Raw genomic sequence first — 21,384 nt, forward strand, 5'->3', positions numbered from 1 at the left:
ACACCCGTTTTAAATGGGTGTCCCCTTATTTTTAAACACAGTCCCCTAGTTCTAGATTCTTCCATAAGAGGAAACATCCTTCCTACGTCCACCCACTCAACTCACCTCAGAATCTCATCAGTTTTAATTAAATCACCTTAAACTATTCTAAACACCAGCCAGTCTGGCCTTTCCTTAGAATGCAATCTGCTCCTTCCAGGGATTAGTCCAATAAACTGCCTCTGAATCATTCCAACACATTAATATCCTTCTGTAGGTACAGTGGCCAGCCCCGTACACAGTATCCAGATGCAGGCTCCCCAGAGCCCTGTATAACTTAAGGTCCCCCTCCCTGCTCTTGCACTCGATTGCCCCGACAATAAAGCACAGCGTTCTATTTGCTTTCTTGGCGGCTTGCTGTCCCTGCATTCTAATGTTCTGTCATTCATTTAGGACACCCAGATCCCACTGCAACTCACAGCTCTGTAACCTCTCACCATTTGGATACTACGCTCCGTTTTTATTCAGTCTGCCAGAATGGACAATTTCACACTTTCCCCATATTATGCTCCATTTACCAGCTCTTGGTCCACTCACTGAACGTATCTGAATACCTTCGTAGGCTCCCTATGAACTCTTCACAGCTCACTTTCCAACCAAACTTGGTGCCTTCAGAAAATCCCTTCATCCAAACCATTTCTATAAATTGTGAAGAGCTGAGGCCCTAACACTGACCCAGTGACACAATCCTAGTGACATCCTGCCACTTGAAAAGGTTCCATTTATTCCTGCTCTCCACTTTCTGTTAGCCAGCCAGTCTTCCATCTGTGCTAGTATCTTAACCCGACACCATGAGCTTTTATTTCCTGCAAACACCTTTGAGGTGACATGTTATCACATGTAAGTACAATATATCCCCTTGTTTTTCTTTATCTGTAGCACAGGTTACTGCTTCAAAGAACTCCATCAATTCATCCAACATCACCTCACTTTGAGTAAACCACGATGTCTAAGTGCCCTACTGTAACATCTTCAATAATACCTTCCACATTGCCCCTAAGCCAGACATTAATCCAAATGGCCTGACCATAGGAGTTGTTTATTGGAGAAGGGCTCTGTCACGGTGTGCTGAGAGGTTTCTGTCTGCACTGAAACAATCTCAGGGAGTCTGAGACAGGCTTGAACCTACCAACATGTGACTCTGAGCAGATGGGAGAATACCCAGAAAACTGTCTACAAGTAGGGGAAGGGATGGGCAGGATCTCAACCATTGTTTACTTCTTGTTGGGGAGGTGGGGAGTGACATACCTCTCACTGTTACCCCCAGAGGGGGCACATACCTCTCACTATTACCCCAGTGGGAGTACATACCTCTCACTGTTACCCCCAGAGGGGGCACATACCTCTCACTGTTACCCCCAGAGGGGGCACATACCTCTCACTGTTACCCCCAGAGGGGGCACATACCTCTCACTGTTACCCCCAGAGGGGGCACATGCCTCTCACTGTTACCCCCAGTGGGAGTACATACCTCTCACAGTTACCCCCAGAGGGGGCACATACCTCTCACTGTTACCCCCAGTGGGAGTACATACCTCTCACTGTTACCCCCAGTGGGAGTACATACCTCTCACTGTTACCCCCAGAGGGGGTACATACCTCTCACTGTTACCCCCAGTGGGAGTACATACCTCTCACTGTTACCCCAGTGGGAGTACATACCTCTCACTGTTACCCCCAGAGGGGGCATATACCTCTCACTGTTACCCCAGTGGGGGTACATACCTCTCACTGTTACCCCCAGTGGGAGTACATACCTCTCACTGTTACCCCCAGAGGGGGCACATACCTCTCACTGTTACCCCAGTGGGGGTACATACCTCTCACTGTTACCCCAGAGGGGGCACATACCTCTCACTGTTACCCCCAGAAGGGGCACATACCCCCAGAGGGAGTACATACCTCTCACTGTTACCCCCAGTGGGAGTACATACCTCTCACTGTTACCCCCAGTGGGGGCACATGCCTCTCACTGTTACCCAGCAGTGGGGGCACATACCTCTCACTGTTACCCCCAGTGGGAGTACATACCTCTCACTGTTACCCCCAGAGGGGGCACATGCCTCTCACTGTTACCCCCAGAGGGAGTACATACCTCTCACTGTTACCCAGCAGTGGGGGTACATACCTCTCACTGTTACCCCCAGTGGGGGTACATACCTCTCACTGTTACACCCAGAGGGGGTACATACCTCTCACTGTTACCCCCAGAGGGGGCACATGCCTCTCACTGTTACCCCCAGAGGGGGTACATACCTCTCACTGTTACCCCCATTGGGAGTACATACCTCTCACTGTTACCCCCAGAGGGGGAACATACCTCTCACTGTTACCCCAGTGGGGGTACATACCTCTCACTGTTACCCCCAGAGGGGGTACATACCTCTCACTGTTACCCCCAGAGGGGGCACATGCCTCTCACTGTTACCCCCAGAGGGGGTACATACCTCTCACTGTTACCCCCATTGGGAGTACATACCTCTCACTGTTACCCCCAGAGGGGGAACATACCTCTCACTGTTACCCCAGTGGGGGTACATACCTCTCACTGTTACCCCCAGAGGGGGCACATACCTCTCACTGTTACCCCCAGTGGGAGTACATACCTCTCACTGTTACCCCCAGTGGGAGTACATACCTCTCACTGTTACCCCCAGAGGGGGCACATGCCTCTCACTGTTACCCCCATTGGGAGTACATACCTCTCACTGTTACCCCCAGTGGGAGTACATACCTCTCACTGTTACCCCAGTGGGAGTACATACCTCTCACTGTTACCCCCAGAGGGGGCACATGCCTCTCACTGTTACCCCCAGCGGGGGTTCATACCTCTCACTGTTACCCCCAGAGGGGGCACATGCCTCTCACTGTTACCCCCAGAGGGGGTACATACCTCTCACTGTTACCCCCAGTGGGAGTACATACCTCTCACTGTTACCCCAGTGGGAGTACATACCTCTCACTGTTACCCCCAGAGGGGGCATATACCTCTCACTGTTACCCCAGTGGGGGTACATACCTCTCACTGTTACCCCCAGTGGGAGTACATACCTCTCACTGTTACCCCCAGAGGGGGCACATACCTCTCATTGTTACCCCAGTGGGGGTACATACCTCTCACTGTTACCCCAGAGGGGGCACATACCTCTCACTGTTACCCCCAGAAGGGGCACATACCCCCACAGGGAGTACATACCTCTCACTGTTACCCCCAGTGGGAGTACATACCTCTCACTGTTACCCCCAGTGGGGGCACATGCCTCTCACTGTTACCCCCAGTGGGAGTACATACCTCTCACTGTTAACCCCAGTGGGGGTACATACCTCTCACTGTTACCCCCAGTGGGAGTACATACCTCTCACTGTTACCCCCAGAGGGGGCACATGCCTCTCACTGTTACCCCCAGAGGGGGTACATACCTCTCACTGTTACCCCCATTGGGAGTACATACCTCTCACTGTTACCCCCAGTGGGGGTACATACCTCTCACTGTTACCCCCGTGGGAGTACATACCTCTCACTGTTACCCCCAGTGGGGGTACATACCTCTCACTGTTACCCCCAGAGGGGGCACATGCCTCTCACTGTTACCCCCAGAGGGGGTACATACCTCTCACTGTTACCCCCATTGGGAGTACATACCTCTCACTGTTACCCCCAGAGGGGGTACATACCTCTCACTGTTACCCCAGTGGGGGCACATACCTCTCACTGTTACCCCCAGAGGGGGCACATACCTCTCACTGTTACCCCCATTGGGAGTACATACCTCTCACTGTTACCCCCAGAGGGGGCACATACCTCTCACTGTTACCCCCATTGGGAGTACATACCTCTCACTGTTACCCCCAGTGGGAGTACATACCTCTCACTGTTACCCCCAGAGGGGGTACATACCTCTCACTGTTACCCCCAGTGGGAGTACATACCTCTCACTGTTACCCCAGTGGGAGTACATACCTCTCACTGTTACCCCCAGAGGGGGCATATACCTCTCACTGTTACCCCAGTGGGGGTACATACCTCTCACTGTTACCCCCAGTGGGAGTACATACCTCTCACTGTTACCCCCAGAGGGGGCACATACCTCTCACTGTTACCCCAGTGGGGGTACATACCTCTCACTGTTACCCCAGAGGGGGCACATACCTCTCACTGTTACCCCCAGAAGGGGCACATACCCCCAGAGGGAGTACATACCTCTCACTGTTACCCCCAGTGGGAGTACATACCTCTCACTGTTACCCCCAGTGGGGGCACATGCCTCTCACTGTTACCCAGCAGTGGGGGCACATACCTCTCACTGTTACCCCCAGTGGGAGTACATACCTCTCACTGTTACCCCCAGAGGGGGCACATGCCTCTCACTGTTACCCCCAGAGGGAGTACATACCTCTCACTGTTACCCAGCAGTGGGGGTACATACCTCTCACTGTTACCCCCAGTGGGGGTACATACCTCTCACTGTTACACCCAGAGGGGGTACATACCTCTCACTGTTACCCCCAGAGGGGGCACATGCCTCTCACTGTTACCCCCAGAGGGGGTACATACCTCTCACTGTTACCCCCATTGGGAGTACATACCTCTCACTGTTACCCCCAGAGGGGGAACATACCTCTCACTGTTACCCCAGTGGGGGTACATACCTCTCACTGTTACCCCCAGAGGGGGTACATACCTCTCACTGTTACCCCCAGAGGGGGCACATGCCTCTCACTGTTACCCCCAGAGGGGGTACATACCTCTCACTGTTACCCCCATTGGGAGTACATACCTCTCACTGTTACCCCCAGAGGGGGAACATACCTCTCACTGTTACCCCAGTGGGGGTACATACCTCTCACTGTTACCCCCAGAGGGGGCACATACCTCTCACTGTTACCCCCAGTGGGAGTACATACCTCTCACTGTTACCCCCAGTGGGAGTACATACCTCTCACTGTTACCCCCAGAGGGGGCACATGCCTCTCACTGTTACCCCCATTGGGAGTACATACCTCTCACTGTTACCCCCAGTGGGAGTACATACCTCTCACTGTTACCCCAGTGGGAGTACATACCTCTCACTGTTACCCCCAGAGGGGGCACATGCCTCTCACTGTTACCCCCAGCGGGGGTTCATACCTCTCACTGTTACCCCCAGAGGGGGCACATGCCTCTCACTGTTACCCCCAGAGGGGGTACATACCTCTCACTGTTACCCCCAGTGGGAGTACATACCTCTCACTGTTACCCCAGTGGGAGTACATACCTCTCACTGTTACCCCCAGAGGGGGCATATACCTCTCACTGTTACCCCAGTGGGGGTACATACCTCTCACTGTTACCCCCAGTGGGAGTACATACCTCTCACTGTTACCCCCAGAGGGGGCACATACCTCTCATTGTTACCCCAGTGGGGGTACATACCTCTCACTGTTACCCCAGAGGGGGCACATACCTCTCACTGTTACCCCCAGAAGGGGCACATACCCCCACAGGGAGTACATACCTCTCACTGTTACCCCCAGTGGGAGTACATACCTCTCACTGTTACCCCCAGTGGGGGCACATGCCTCTCACTGTTACCCCCAGTGGGAGTACATACCTCTCACTGTTAACCCCAGTGGGGGTACATACCTCTCACTGTTACCCCCAGTGGGAGTACATACCTCTCACTGTTACCCCCAGAGGGGGCACATGCCTCTCACTGTTACCCCCAGAGGGGGTACATACCTCTCACTGTTACCCCCATTGGGAGTACATACCTCTCACTGTTACCCCCAGTGGGGGTACATACCTCTCACTGTTACCCCCGTGGGAGTACATACCTCTCACTGTTACCCCCAGTGGGGGTACATACCTCTCACTGTTACCCCCAGAGGGGGCACATGCCTCTCACTGTTACCCCCAGAGGGGGTACATACCTCTCACTGTTACCCCCATTGGGAGTACATACCTCTCACTGTTACCCCCAGAGGGGGTACATACCTCTCACTGTTACCCCAGTGGGGGCACATACCTCTCACTGTTACCCCCAGAGGGGGCACATACCTCTCACTGTTACCCCCATTGGGAGTACATACCTCTCACTGTTACCCCCAGAGGGGGCACATACCTCTCACTGTTACCCCCATTGGGAGTACATACCTCTCACTGTTACCCCCAGTGGGAGTACATGCCTCTCACTGTTACCCCCAGTGGGAGTACATACCTCTCACTGTTACCCCCAGAGGGGGCACATGCCTCTCACTGTTACCCCCAGAGGGGGTACATACCTCTCACTGTTACCCCCAGAGGGGGCACATGCCTCTCACTGTTACCCCCAGAGGGGGCACATACCTCTCACTGTTACCCCCAGAGGGGGCACATACCTCTCACTGTTACCCCCAGTGGGAGTACATACCTCTCACTGTTACCCCCAGTGGGAGTACATACCTCTCACTGTTACCCCCAGAGGGGGCACATACCTCTCACTGTTACCCCCAGTGGGAGTACATACCTCTCACTGTTACCCCCAGAGGGAGTACATACCTCTCACTGTTACCCCCAGTGGGAGTACATACCTCTCACTGTTACCCCCAGAGGGAGTACATACCTCTCACTGTTACCCCCAGAGGGGGCACATACCTCTCACTGTTACCCCCAGTGGGAGTACATACCTCTCACTGTTACCCCCAGAGGGAGTACATACCTCTCACTGTTACCCCCAGAGGGGGCACATACCTCTCACTGTTACCCCCAGTGGGAGTACATACCTCTCACTGTTACCCCCAGAGGGGGCACATACCTCTCACTGTTACCCCCAGAGGGGGTACATACCTCTCACTGTTACCCCCAGACGGGGCACATACCTCTCACTGTTACCCCCAGTGGGAGTACATACCTCTCACTGTTACCCCCAGAGGGGGCACATACCTCTCACTGTTACCCCCAGTGGGAGTACATACCTCTCACTGTTACCCCCAGAGGGAGTACATACCTCTCACTGTTACCCCCAGAGGGGGTACATACCTCTCACTGTTACCCCCAGAGGGGGCACATACCTCTCACTGTTACCCCCAGAGGGGGCACATACCTCTCACTGTTACCCCAGTGGGAGTACATATCTCTCACTGTTACCCCCAGAGGGGGCACATACCTCTCACTGTTACCCCCAGTGGGAGTACATACCTCTCACTGTTACCCCCAGAGGGGGTACATACCTCTCACTGTTACCCCCAGTGGGAGTACATACCTCTCACTGTTACCCCCAGAGGGGGCACATACCTCTCACTGTTACCCCCAGAGGGGGCACATACCTCTCACTGTTACCCCCAGTGGGAGTACATACCTCTCACTGTTACCCCCAGTGGGAGTACATACCTCTCACTGTTACCCCCAGAGGGGGCACATACCTCTCACTGTTACCCCCAGAGGGGGCACATACCTCTCACTGTTACCCCCAGTGGGAGTACATACCTCTCACTGTTACCCCCAGAGGGAGTACATACCTCTCACTGTTACCCCCAGAGGGGGCACATACCTCTCACTGTTACCCCCAGAGGGGGCACATACCTCTCACTGTTACCCCCAGTGGGAGTACATACCTCTCACTGTTACCCCCAGTGGGAGTACATACCTCTCACTGTTACCCCCAGAGGGGGCACATGCCTCTCACTGTTACCCCCAGAGGGGGTACATACCTCTCACTGTTACCCCCAGAGGGGGCACATGCCTCTCACTGTTACCCCCAGAGGGGGCACATACCTCTCACTGTTACCCCCAGAGGGGGTACATACCTCTCACTGTTACCCCCAGTGGGAGTACATACCTCTCACTGTTACCCCCAGAGGGGGCACATACCTCTCACTGTTACCCCCAGTGGGAGTACATACCTCTCACTGTTACCCCCAGTGGGAGTACATACCTCTCACTGTTACCCCAGTGGGAGTACATATCTCTCACTGTTACCCCCAGAGGGGGCACATACCTCTCACTGTTACCCCCAGAGGGAGTACATACCTCTCACTGTTACCCCCAGAGGGGGCACATACCTCTCACTGTTACCCCCAGAGGGAGTACATACCTCTCACTGTTACCCCCAGAGGGGGCACATACCTCTCACTGTTACCCCCAGAGGGAGTACATACCTCTCACTGTTACCCCCAGAGGGGGCACATACCTCTCACTGTTACCCCCTTGTTGACATTGCTTGCCTGAAAGTGATGTTGAGTGTCTCGCCCTCAATGAATGGTTCACTCAGTTTACAGACGATTCTGTCATTTGCAGCCTGATTGGTCAATTTACTGAAGCAGATGATCCTGGGGAGATCGGGCTCGTCATCGTTGTCTAAAAAAAACAGGAAATTTACTAGAATCCTGCTGCGTGTTTGTAAATATTTTAGATTTACTCAGCGTAATGGCATGTATTTGTGAGGAATCCCCAGGCAGAGTGGGAGAGCACAGTATTGATCCTTCACTCACTGAGGCAGATCCCCCTATCGCAGCTCACTCCATAGAACATAGAACGTAGAACATTACAGCACAGTACAGACCCTTTGGCCCTCGATGTTGTGCCGACCTGTCATACCGATCTCAAGCCCATCTAACCTACACTATTCCATGTACGTCCATATGCTTATCCAATGACGACTTAAATGTACCTAAAGTTGGCAAATCTACTACCGTTGCAGGCAAAGCGTTCCATTCCTTTACTACTCTCTGAGTAAAGAAACTACCTCTGACATCTGTCCTATATCTTTCACCCCTCAATTTAAAGCTATGCCCCCTCGTGCTCGCCGTCACCATCCTAGGAAAAAGGCTCTCCCTATCCACCCTATCTAACCCTCTGATTATTTTATATGTTTCAATTAAGTCACCTCTCAACCTTCTTCTCGCGAATGAAAACAGCCTCAAGTCCCTCAGCCTTTCCTCGTAAGACCTTCCCTCCATACCAGGCAACATCCTAGTAAATCTCCTCTGCACCCTTTACAAAGTTCCCACATCCTTCTTATAATGCGGTGACCAGAATTGTACGCAATACTCCAAGTGCAGCTGCACCAGAGTTTTGTACAGCTGCAGCAAAAAAAGAGCCTAACATCCCTCTGAGTGAACAAAATGTTTCAGAGAAACATAGAAAATAAGCGCAGGAGTGGGCCTTCTGCACGGCCCATCATTCCCCTGTTCCTGTGATCAAGGGAACTGCAGATGCTGTAGAATCCAAGATAATAAAATGTGAGGCTGGATGAACACAGCAGGCCCAGCAGCATCTCAGGAGCACAAAAGCTGACGTTTCGGGCCTAGACCCTTCATCCTGGATGAAGGGTCTAGGCCCGAAATGTCAGCTTTTGTGCTCCTGACATGCTGCTGGGCCTGCTGTGTTCATCCTGCCTCACATTTTATTATCTTGGATTCCCCTGTTCCTGCCTTCTCCCCACACCCTTTCATCCCTGTATCTCTTAAGAGTTATATCTAACTCCTTCTTGAAAACATTGAGGGGTTTGGTGTCCCACCGTTTCCTGCAGGAGAGAATCCCATTGGCTCCCCACTCTCTGGGTGAAGACATTTCTTCTCAGCTCAGTCCCCTCAGGCCAACACTGTATCCTTTAACAATGACCCCAGTACAGGACCCACCCACCATCCAGAACACCCTTCCTGCATGGTCCTGTTAGAATTTCATACATTTCTCTGAAATTCAACCTCAATCTTCTAAATCGCAGTGAATATAGTCCTCACCAATCCAGGCACTGTTCTTACCTGCACCCTGCCATCCCAGGAATCACCCCCTCCATCATCAGAACGTTTCCTCAGATAAAAAGGCCAAATGCAGACAGTATTCATAGAATCACAGAATCGGTGCAGGAAGAGGCCATTCAGCCCATCAAGTCTGAACTAACCCTCCAAACAGTATGCCAAACCCCCACCCTATGTCTCTGACTCTGCATTTCCCATGGCTAACCCATCCCGGATGGCATACCCCTGGGCACTATGGGTAATTTAGTTTGGCCAATCCACCTCATGTGCACTTCTTTGAACTGTGGGAGGAAACCTGAGCACCCGACAGAAACACACACAGACATAGGGACACAGAATTCCAAGTGTGGTCTCACCAAGGTCCTGTACAATTGCAGCAGGACATCCCTGCTCCTGTACAGCCATAGAGTCAGAGAGTCGTACAGACCCTTCATTTCAATTTATCCGCAAGTACCAGGCAGCCCCGTCGGACAGAGTCTGTTTTACCAGCATTTGGCCCATATCCCTTTAAAGCCTTCCTATTCACATATGTATCCAGATGCCTGTTTAATGTTATTATTGTACCCACTTCCACCACTTCCTGTGGCAGCTCATTCCACACAGGCATAATAAAGAATAATAAAGCTGCTCCTTAAAGTCCCCCTTAATTCCTTCCCCTCTCACCTTGAACCTATGCCCCTCTAGTTTTGCACTCCCCCACCTTGGGGAAAAGGCCTTGTCTATTCACTCGATCCATGCCCCTCATGATTTTATAAACCCCTATAAAGTCACGTCTCAGCCTCCGACACTCCAGGGAAAATAGCCCCAGTCTATTCAGCCTCTCCCTGTAGCTCAATCCCTCCCACCCTGGCAACATCCTTCCAAATCTCTTCTGAACCCTTTCAAGTTTCACAACATCATTCCTAAAGAAGGGAGATCAGAAATGAACACAGTATTCTAAAAGTGGCCCTAGCCAATGTCCTATACTGCGCAACATGACCCTCCCAACTCCTAAGCTCAATGTTCTGACTAATGAAGGCAAGAGGACCGAACCCCTTCTTCACCACCCTCTGCTTGAGTGGTCTCGCTGTGAAGGCCCACATATCATTTCCCTTCTTCGCTGCCTGCTTCATCTGCATGTTTACTTCTAGTGACTGGTGCACAAGGGTGCCTAGATCTCATTGCACCTCCCCCTTTACCAATTCAGATAATAATCTGCCTTCCTGTTTTTGCTACCAAAGTGGATAATCTCACATTTATCTGCATTATCTTTCACCTGCCATGCATGTTCCCACTCCCCCAGCTTGCCACATTTATACAACACCATCTCTGAAAGCTCCTCGCAGCTCACCCTTTCGTCCTGTTTTAAGTCAACTGCAAATTTGGAGAAATTATATTTTGTTCCCTCATCTAAATCATTAATATGTATATAGTGAGTGGCAGGAGCCTAAACACTAATTCTTGTGATACCCTAACAGTCACTGTTCCATACCCTCTTTTGGCTTTTCTAACTTTTTATCTGATTTCCTCCCTTAGTTCCCACGACCTGTGACAGTGCTTGGTCAGTGCTGGAACCTCAACTTTTCAGTTTATACACCAGTGATCTGGGTGAAGCAACTGAGGGCATTCTGGCTAAGTTCGCAGACAATACAAAGATGGGTGGAGGAACAGGTAGTAGTGAGGAGGTGGGGAGGCTGCAGAAGGACTTGGACAGGTTAGGAGAGTGGGCAAACAACTGGCAGATAGAGTATAACGTGGGAAAGTGTGAGGGCATGCACTTTGGTCAGAAGAGTAAAAGCATGGACTATTTTCGAAGTGGGGAGAAAATTCAGAAGTCTGAAGTGCCAAGAGACTTGGGAGATCTAGCCCAGGATTCTCTCAAGGTAAACTTGCAGGTAGAGTCAGTAGTTTGGAAGGCAAATGCAACTTTGGCATTTATTTTGGGAGGACTTGCATATAAAAGCAGGGATATACTTCTGAGGCTTGATAAGGCTCTGATAAGGCTCTGGTCAGGCTCATTTGGAGTTTTGTGTACAGTTTTGGGCCCCATATCTCAGGAAGGGTGTACTGGCCCTGGAGTGGGCTCAGAGGAGGTTCATGAGAATGGTCCCAGGAATGAAAAGCTTAACATAGGAGGAACATTTGAGGACTCTTGGTCTAATCTTGTTGGAGTTTTGAAGGATGAAGGGGGATCAAATTGAAACTTACAGAGTACTGAATGGCCTGGACAGAGTGGTTATATGGAAAATGTTTCCATTGGTAGGAGAGACTAGGACCTGAGGGCACAGCCTTAGATTAAAGGGAAGACCCTTTAGAACAGAGATAAGGAGAAACCTCTTCAGCCAGACAGTGGTGAATCTATGGAATTCACTGCCACAGAAGGCTGTGGAGGCCGGGTCATTGAGTACGTTTAAGACAGATAGACAGGCTCTTGATTATCAATGGGGATCTAGGGTTACAGGGAGAAAGCAGGTGAAAGGGGTTGAGAAATTTATCAGCCATGATTGAATGGCGGAGCAGGCTTGATGGGCTGAATGGCCTAATTTCTGCTCCTGTGTCTTATAGTCTTATTGAATTTGTGGTGTTGGATATAAGCTTTCCTTTTCTGTCCTATCTCACCCAGTAAGCTCCTCAACTGAAACTCCGAATCTGACCATCCCAGCTTTTCTCTCAGTGGGAACACAGTTCCTGTGAGCCCCTAGAACACCTCCCACTGTTCCAGCACTGACTTATCTCCAAATTTTTACCTCTAGTCCACTTTTGCTGCATTTCTTCTCAGCTTAATAAAAATGGTCTTGCCTCAATTTAGAACTCTAACTCCTGTTCCAACTTTCTCCTTTTCCATAATTTTGTTAATACTAACTGAATTATAATCACGATTAAGCTAACCTCAGTTAATGCTGGTGTGATTAAAATGCCATACTCACACAGACCTTCACCCTGGGTATTTCTGGCTTTCCTACCACCTGAAACAGTTTCTTTATTTACTCAACCAATGATGTTGGATGTCTTAATTAAATCTCATTTCTAAACCTTTGACTTCTTTCTGAAAATGTGTGCCAAGAATTGCCAGCAGGAATCCCTCATTTTTAAAAGGTTTGACAGTATATCTGTCCTTTCAGACTGAATAGTGCTGGGGCGCTGTGTCTTGGGTTCTGCCCATGCTCAGGGCTTGCTACATGCCTCTGTACCCAGGGCTGTGACCTTCCTGTGATAACGGAGGCTCTGTCGGAATGGCAGTGAGCCACTGATCCTGAGTTCAAGAAATCTAAAAGGTGAAATAGAGAGTGAGTGAGTGAGAAAGGGAGACACTGGGCTGTGAGGGCAGAACGGAGGATGGAGGGTAGGAAGGGGGATCTGAAAGTCTGGGGTAATCACCTGTAGGAGTTGAGAGACTCTGATCTGGGGCTCGGGTTGGTCCGGAATGTTTAGCTATGGATCAGCGGGGGTTGCTGGTTGAGAGGAAATCAGTATTTGAGCAGAGATAGTTAGCACTGCAGCAGAGGAGGAGAATCTCTGGAGCTTATTGTACAGATCAGTCATAGCATGCGCATGAGGGACCCTCTTTGTACTTCCACGTTTGCTCCCTATCCCAAACTAGAATGTGTTTGTCCTAAAATAAAATTAACAATTGATTAAACAATCACTGTTGGCGGAAGAGAGACCCAAACTTACATCGTCCTTAATGTATCAAAGTCTTCTCTAACTCCCTCCTGAAAGTTCGCACTCAAATGTTCAGGCTATTTACCAAATTCTGACTCCTCAGTTGTGTCTCTCTATTCACCCATTTGTTGCCATCAATGACTTGAGCAATTTAATGAATTTATTCCATTAAACCTCCTCAACTCCATGTGTCCTGTATAAACATTCCTCAGAATTTAACCCTCGGAGCCCTGGAGCATTCTGCTGAATTTAAACTGCACCTTTGCCAGGACTAATATCAAGGTGTGAGAAAATAAGGGCTTTGCATGGCTAATGTGTGACAAATTCCGCAATGCACGGAAAATCCTGCAGATGCTGGAAATCAGAAACAAACACAGTGTGTGCTGGAGAAACTCAGCAGGTACGCAGTGTCTGCAGAGAGAGAAACAGCTCACATTGTGAGTTCAGTAAAACTCTTTAGAAGACAAGCTAACAGAGCTTAGACCTGCTGAGCGTCTCCAGCATGCTCTGTGATAATGACCAACGCTCTCTTGTATCGCAATCCTAGAGTTGGAGTTTGGAATGGGGATTTGAGCGATATGTCATTTTTTGGTGTGCACATCTCCTGTGCAGCTAAGAATAAAATGTTTGAAGAAAGAAACCCGAGTATCTTCTGATCGAAGCAAAATTAAAGGGGGAAACTGGACCTTTCAAGTTCCATTAGTCTTTGTGATCTTTCTCTGTATCGGTTGATGACATTGTGATTATAGCACTGTTGAGAGTCCCCTTTCTGCAGAGTGGGTACCTTCACATCTGCTGACGTGAGAAAGTATTAATCACGGCTCCTTCATTTAACTTCTTGCTATCTCTTTATGATTTGGTTTTCCTGCCTACTCTGTGCTTACACTGAGTGTGTGTCAGCAGCTAATGAGTAGACTTCCCATTCCATCTTCTACATTGTTCATGAATACTGTTATGCCACAGTATCAATCCTCACAAAACCATGCCTTACCTACTGCCCATTCCCCTGTCTGTTTCCTGTGTGCAGCCTGGCGGCAAGATCAGAAAAAGAGTAGGCCATTCAGCCCCTTGGTGGTGCTCTGAAGGATGCTGTAGGTTGCAGAGAGACATAGATAAGCTGCAGAGCTGGTCTGAGAGGTGGCAAATGGAGTTTAATGCAGACCAGTGTGAGGTGATGCACTTTGGTAGGAGTAACCAGAAGGCAAAGTACACGGCTAATGGTAAGATTCTTAGTAGTGTAGATGAGCAGAGAGATCTCAGTGTCCATGTACACAGATCCTTGAAAGTTGCCGCCCAGGTTGACAGGGCTGTTAAGAAGGCATACAGTGTTTTAGCTTTTATTAGTAGAGGGATCGAGTTCCAGGACCAAGAGGTTATGCTGCAGCTGTACAAAACTCTGGGTCGGCCGCACTTGGAGTATTGTGTACAGTTCTGGTCACTGCATTATAAGAAGGATGTGGAAGCTTTGGAAAGGGTGCAGAGGAGATTTACTAGGATGTTGCCTGGTATGGAGGGAAGGTCTTACAAGGAAAGGCTGAGGGACTTGAGGCTGTTTTCATTAGAGAGAAGAAGGTTGAGAGGTGACTTAATTGAAACATATAAAATAATCAGAGGGTTAGATAGGGTGGATAGGGAGAGCCTTTTTCCTAGGATGGTGACGGCGAGCATGAGGGGGCATAGCTTCAAACTGAGGGGTGATAGATATAGGACAGATGTCAGAGGTAGGTTCTTTACTCAGAGAGTGGGAAGGGCGAGGGATGCCCTGCCTGCACCAGTAGTAGACTCGCCAGGTTTAAGGGCATTTAAATGGTCATTGGATAAACATATGGAAGATAATGGAATAGTGTAGGTTAGATGGGCTTCAGATTAGTTTCACAGGTCGGTGAAACATCAAGAGCCGAAGGGCCCATACTGCGCTGTCGTGCTCTATGCTCTATGTGGTACAACTGGTCTGGCTGTAGCCTCCTGCTGCACACCCCAAACGCCTGTTTCCAGATTGACCCCTTGACTCACTGACTCAATCGCAGCCAATCAGGGATCTTCAGTTTCATCAGCTTCAGGTTCAGGGGACGGTCTCTCAGGAGGGGCTTCCACAAATGTCTTCAGGAAATCCACATAAATAACCTCAGCCCAACCATCTTCTGCTGCTTCGTCAATGACCTTCCCTCCATCATGAGGTCAGGAGTGGGGATGTTCGTTGATAATTGTACAATGTTCAGCACCATTGACAAATGGTCATATAGTGAAGCAGCCCGTGTTCAAATGCAGCACGATCAGAATTCTGAGGAAACGTCACTGGGTCTGAAACATTTACTCTGATTTTCCCTTCACAGATGCTGCCAGATCTGCTGACCCTTCCAGCAGCTTCTGTTTTCCCCCCGATGTGCTGGTGCTAGTGTCGGGCTGGGGGGGGAGGGGGGGAAGGCCAGAAGTCACACTGCACCAGACTACAGTCCAACAGGTTTGTTTGCAATCTGCAGTCAGGAGACCGCACCTGAGGAAGGAGCTGTGCTGTGAAAGCTTGCGTTTTCAAATAAATCGGTTGGACTCTAACCTGTTGTGGTGTGACTCCTGACCAAGTCCTTGTGACTCCTCCTTGCATTCTCTTCACAACTCACCTCCCAGCGTTGTTTGTGTCATCATCAAGTGTAGGGCAATTCCATTAACAGAACAAGAGGGAGGTGTAGGGAGAGTGAGGGAGGGATACAGAAAGAGAGAGAGCGAGAGAGAGGGGTGAGGGAGAGGGGGTGACAGACAGAGAGACGGGGGAGAGAGGGAGATATGTACATGTATATAGGGGGGTAACGGGGAGGGGAAGAAGATAGGAATGGAGGGGAGATGGACAGGAAGGAGGAGAGAGTGGGAGTAGAGAGAGATTGTGAGGGGGGGAGAGGGAAGGGAGAAAGATGGAGAGAGGGTGAGAGTGAAATAGAGAGGGGGGAAAGGTGGGGAGAGAGAGTGTGAGGGGAAGACAGAGATAGAGGGAGTGAGAGAGAGCGCTAAGGAAGAAGAAAGAGTAATAGAAAGAGAAAGATTGGGAGAGAGAGAGAGAGAGACAGATTCTGACAGAGATAAATGGATTAAAAGACAAAAAACAATCAAAGAAAACAATCCCCAGATGAAAAACAGAGTGAGCTAAACATATTACAATAAGCAGCAAACAAAGAGAGATCATTGAGATCGAGAGAGAGAGAGAGAGAGAGACAGAGAAACAAAGTGATAGAGACTGCATGAACAACAGAGAAGAGCAAACAATGCAACATGGAACAGTACAGCTCAGCAACAGGCCCTTCAGCCCAGCATGTCAGTGCTGGGACCATCATGCCATTCTAAACTAATCCTATGTACCTGCCCACAGTCTGTATCCCTGTATTCCCTGCCTGTTCGTGTGACTGTCTACATGCCTCTTAAATTTTGTGATTCTATCTGCTTGTACCACCTCCCCAGCAGCACATTGCAGACAGCTACCACCCTCTGTGTAAAAACCTTTCTTCACACACCTCCTTCACCTTAAACCTATGCCCCCCAGTACTTGACATTCCCTCCCTGGGGACCACACCACTACCCCCCCCCCCCCCCCCCCCCCCACCACCACCGCCCATGCCTCTCAGAGTTTTACACACTTCTCGCAGGTTGCCCCTCAGCCTCCGATACTCTGGTGAGTGCAATCCCAGTTTGTCCAACCTCTCCTTCTGGTTAATACACTCCAATCCAGGCAGCATCCTGGTAACCCTCATCTGCATCCTCTCCAAAGCCTCCACATCCTTCCTATAATGCAGTGACCAGACTGCACACAACACTCTAAATGTGGCCTAACTAAAGCTTAAATAGCTGCCCCGGATTTACCAGCTTTAACAGTCAGAGCCCTGATTGATGAAGGCACGCAGTCGACATGCCGTCTTTAGCACCTCATCCATCTGTCTGTCTCTTTCAGGGACTTATGGACTTACACCAAGATCCTCTGGAATTTCAATGCTCCTGAGGGTCCTGCTGTTGCTGGATAGAAGTTACATGAATTACGTCCACTGTATTCAGTAACATCTCCAACATACTCATTAGGGGCTCAATAACTGCTCAAGGCAACTGGGAAAATGTTTCTGTGTTTCACAGCTGTGGGATCCTGGTGAGAAACAGCAGGAGCTGGGCTGACCAGCCCCATCGCTGGGTCCAAGGTAACAGAGGCAACAGCCTGCTCCTCTGATACTGTTCGGCCTGCTGTGTTCATCCAGCTCCACACCTTGTTATCTCATTTCTCTCTTTCCCAGTTTATCATCTGTGATCCCCCTTTGTCTGCTTCCTTTCTCTCTCTCCCTCCCTCCGTGCACCACCTCCACCTATTCCACTCCTCCTCTCCCTCCTTCCCAAGCACTTCCAGTTCAGGAGGAAAGACACACTGGACCTGAAACGTGAACCCCGTTTCTCTCTGCACAGATTCTGCCAGCCCTGCTGAGTCTCCGCGGTTTGTGAGTGTGAAAACCTCACTGAGGTTTACTTACCATAAGACCCACTCTGAGCCAGTGGACGAGGCAGATCCTGAAACAGCTGGACGATGATGGTCAGGCAGAGGTACGTTTTGAAAGTTTCGTGTCCCAGCATCTCGGAGGCTGTTGCTCAGAGTGAAAGCTCCTGGTGTCAGCAGCTGCTACACATTGCAACCCACATCCTGCAGTGAGCAGTGGCATTATTAACCCAGTCACTGCCACAAAACTCTCACAACGCTCACCAATCGCACAGCCTGCTTTCAGATCAATGTGACAAACTCCAACAGGAGGAATATACCGGCTTATCAACATCCACTGCTCTCCCAGCCGTGGTATTTGTATCAGTCTCTTAATTTAATCACCAAAATGGACAAATTGCTTCTCATTGTTATTGCTCTCACTGGGTTTTGTCACTAAATTCAAAAATAACCTGACCCCTGGGTCCCGCTCGTCTGCAGAAACCTCCTGCCACTGCTTGAACAAGCAGCTGTGTAAACAGCACTTACAATGAGGGCCGGGGTATTTGTTTTATAAAAGTACAGCCATCCTTTCCGCAGCCCTCAGTTTTCAAAACAGTTCTTTTCTCATTTCAGTCCATAGTCAAAAATGCAGAGAAATAGAGACATAGTCTAAATACCTTTGGCCCACTCTGCACTGCTCCCCCTCCCCCGCAATTGGTCAGACCCGAAAGGTGTTTGATACAGTGCCACACAACAGCCTCATGAGGAATGTTCCAGGTTATGGGATAAAAGGGACTGCAGCAACGCAGATACAAAATTGGCCGAGAGAAAGGAAACAGAGAGTAATGGTCAATGGATATTGTTCAGACTGGAGGAGGGTTTGAAGTGGAGTTCCCCAGGGGTCAGTATTGGGGCCCTTCCTTTTCCTGATTATATTAATGACCTGGGTCTTGCTGTGGAGAGGTCAATTTCCATGTTTGCAGATGACATGAAACTTGGAAGAATTGTAAACTGTGAGGAGGACAGTGCGAAACTCCAAAAGGACATTAACAAGTTGGTGCAGTGGGTGGGGAGGTGGCAGATGAGGGTCAATGCAAGGAAGTGAGAGGTTGGAAGAACATTGAAAGACAATATAAAGAAAGGGTTACAATTCTAAAGGGGAGCAGCAGCAGAGGGAGCTGGAGGTATCTGTGCACAGTCACTGAAGGTGGAAGGACACATGGAGAGAGCAGTTCATAAAGCACACAGTGTCCTCAGCTTTATTAATGGGGGCACAGAGTACAAGAGGAAGGAGGGGATGCTGAGCTTGTACAAGGCACTTGTTAGAGCCCGAGCTGGAGCACTGTGGGTGACACATTGTAGGGAAGATGTGATTGCTTCGGAGAGATTGTGGGGGCGATTCACAAGAATGGTTCCAGGAATGAGAAACCTCAGTGAGGAGGAGAGATTGAAGATGTTGGGACCCTTCTCCTGGGAGAGAGGAGTTTGAGAGTGAGATCTGATAGAGGTTTTCCAAGGTGTTTGGACAGAGTAGGTGGGGAGCAATGGGTCCCAGTCACAAATGGGTCTAAAATGAGAGAGCACAGATATAAAGTGATCATAGAACCATCAGAAATAGGAACAGAAACAGGCTGTTCAGCCCTTCTAGTCTTCTCCTTACCCAACCGGATCATGGCTGATCCGACATTCCTCGCATCCACTTTCCTGCCCTTTCCCCATAACCTTTGATTCCCCGACTGATAAAGAACCTATCTCAGCCTTAATTGAACACAAGGATTCTGCCCCTACAGCTCTCTATGGCAAGGAGTTCCAAAGGCTCATAACCCTCTGAGAGAAGAAATTCCTCTTCATCTCAGCCTTTAACTGGTGTCGCTTTATTCCGAGACTGTGATCCCCTACATTGTCCCATGAGGGGAAACACCCTCTCAGTATTTACCCTGTCAGGCACATGAAGAATACCTCTGACAGTGTTTGCATGTACTAACTTTTCCAAAAATCTACAACTGAAAACATATGGTCCAACAGTGGAAAGATCCGGAAGTCGCCACGAGGTGATACACCAACAAGTTGGGGTGGGGTTCACAGGATGATAGGGTCCTTACCATGCTGAGTGCCCCCTTATTCCGAGACTCTGATGCCCTACACGGCCCCATGAGTGTGTGTGTGTTTGTGTGTGAGTGTGCATCAGTGTGAGAATGTGTTTGTCTGTGTAAGTGTGAGAGGGTGTGTGTGGGTGTGAGAGTGTGTGTGTCTGAGAGAGTAGGTCTGTGTGTGAGAGTGTGCGTGTGTGTGAGAGAGAGAGTGAGTATATGTGTGTGTGTGAATGTGAGAGACAGAGAGTGAAAGTGTGTGTGTGTGTGTGTGTGTGTGTGTGTGTGTGTATGTGAGAGAGAGAGAGACAGAGAGGGTGGGTGTGAGTGTGCAAGTGAGTGAGTGAGTGTGAGTGCTCATGTGAGTGTGTGCATCTAGAAGTGTGTGTGTTTGTGTGTGAGTGTGCGTCAGTGTGAGAATGTGTGTGTCTGTGTAAGTGTGAGATAGTGTGTGTGGGTGTGAGAGTATGTGTGTGTTTGAGGGAGAGAGAGAGAGTGTGTGTGAATGAGTGAGCATGTGAGTATGAGTGAGTGAGTGTGTGTGTGTGTGAGTGCGTGTGAGTGAGTTTGTGTGTGTGTGTGACTGTGTGACTGTGTGTGAGTGAGTGTGTGTGTGCGCCTGTGAGTGTGTGTGTGCCTGTGAGTGTGTGTGTGTTTGTGTGTGAGTGTGCGTCAGTGTGGGAATGTGTTTGTCTGTGTAAGTGTGAGAGGCTGTGTGTGGGTGAGAGTGTGTGTGGGTGTGTGCATGTGTGCATGAGAGAGAGTGAGTGAGAGACAGAGGGTGTGTGTGTGAGTGTGTGTGTGTGTGTGTGAGTGTAAGTGTTCATGTGAGTGTGTATTTGTCTGTCTGTGTGTGTCAGTGTGAGAATGTGTGTGTCTGTGTAAGTGTGAGATAGTGTGTGTGGGTGTGAGTGTGTGTGTCAGTGAGAGCGTAGGTGTGTGTGTGAGTGATTGTGTGTCTCTGTGTGTGTGAGAGAAAGTGTGTGTGTGTGTGTGTGTGTGTGTGCAAGTGTGTATGTGTGTGTGAGTGTGCATGTGTGTGAGAGTGATTGTGCATGTGAGTGTGTGTGTATGTATGCGAGAGAGTGTGTGTGCAAGCATGTGTGCCAGTGTATGTGAGATTGTGAGAGTGCACGTGTGAGTGTGTGTGCGTGCGCGTGAGTGTGTGTGTGTGTGACAGTGTGTGAGTGAGTGAGTGTGAGTTTGTGTGTGTGTTTGTGTGTCAGTGTGAGTGTACGTCAGTGTGAGAATGTGTGTCCGTGTAAGTGTGAGATTGTGTGTGTGTGTGTGTCTGTGAGAGAGTAGGTGTGTGTGTGAGAGTGTGTGTATCTATGTGTGTGTGTGAGGGAGAGAGAGTGTGTGTGTGTGTGTGTGAGTGAGTGAGTGTGAGTGTGAGCGTGTGACTGTGTGTGAGTGAATGAGTGTGTGCGAGTGAATGTGAGTGTGAATGTTCGT

The 21,384-nt window shown here is 49.8% G+C and overlaps 1 protein-coding gene across 1 annotated transcript in view; it reads right to left on the minus strand.

Annotated features, from left to right (window-relative positions):
- The window catches only part of LOC125450877 (interleukin-7 receptor subunit alpha), a 75,155-nt gene extending 57,155 nt beyond the window's left edge, over positions 1-18,000 (minus strand). The window contains exons 1-2 of the mRNA XM_059645052.1: positions 17,895-18,000; positions 8,221-8,353 (exon numbers count right to left, since the gene is read on the minus strand). Coding sequence (XP_059501035.1) covers positions 8,221-8,353; positions 17,895-17,994 — 233 coding nt within the window. The 5' untranslated portion in view covers positions 17,995-18,000. The remainder of the gene's footprint in view (positions 1-8,220; positions 8,354-17,894) is intronic.
- Between the last annotated feature and the right edge of the window lie 3,384 nt (positions 18,001-21,384).

The sequence above is a fragment of the Stegostoma tigrinum genome, chromosome 3 (assembly GCF_030684315.1).
Source record: "Stegostoma tigrinum isolate sSteTig4 chromosome 3, sSteTig4.hap1, whole genome shotgun sequence".
NCBI lineage: Eukaryota > Metazoa > Chordata > Chondrichthyes > Orectolobiformes > Stegostomatidae > Stegostoma > Stegostoma tigrinum.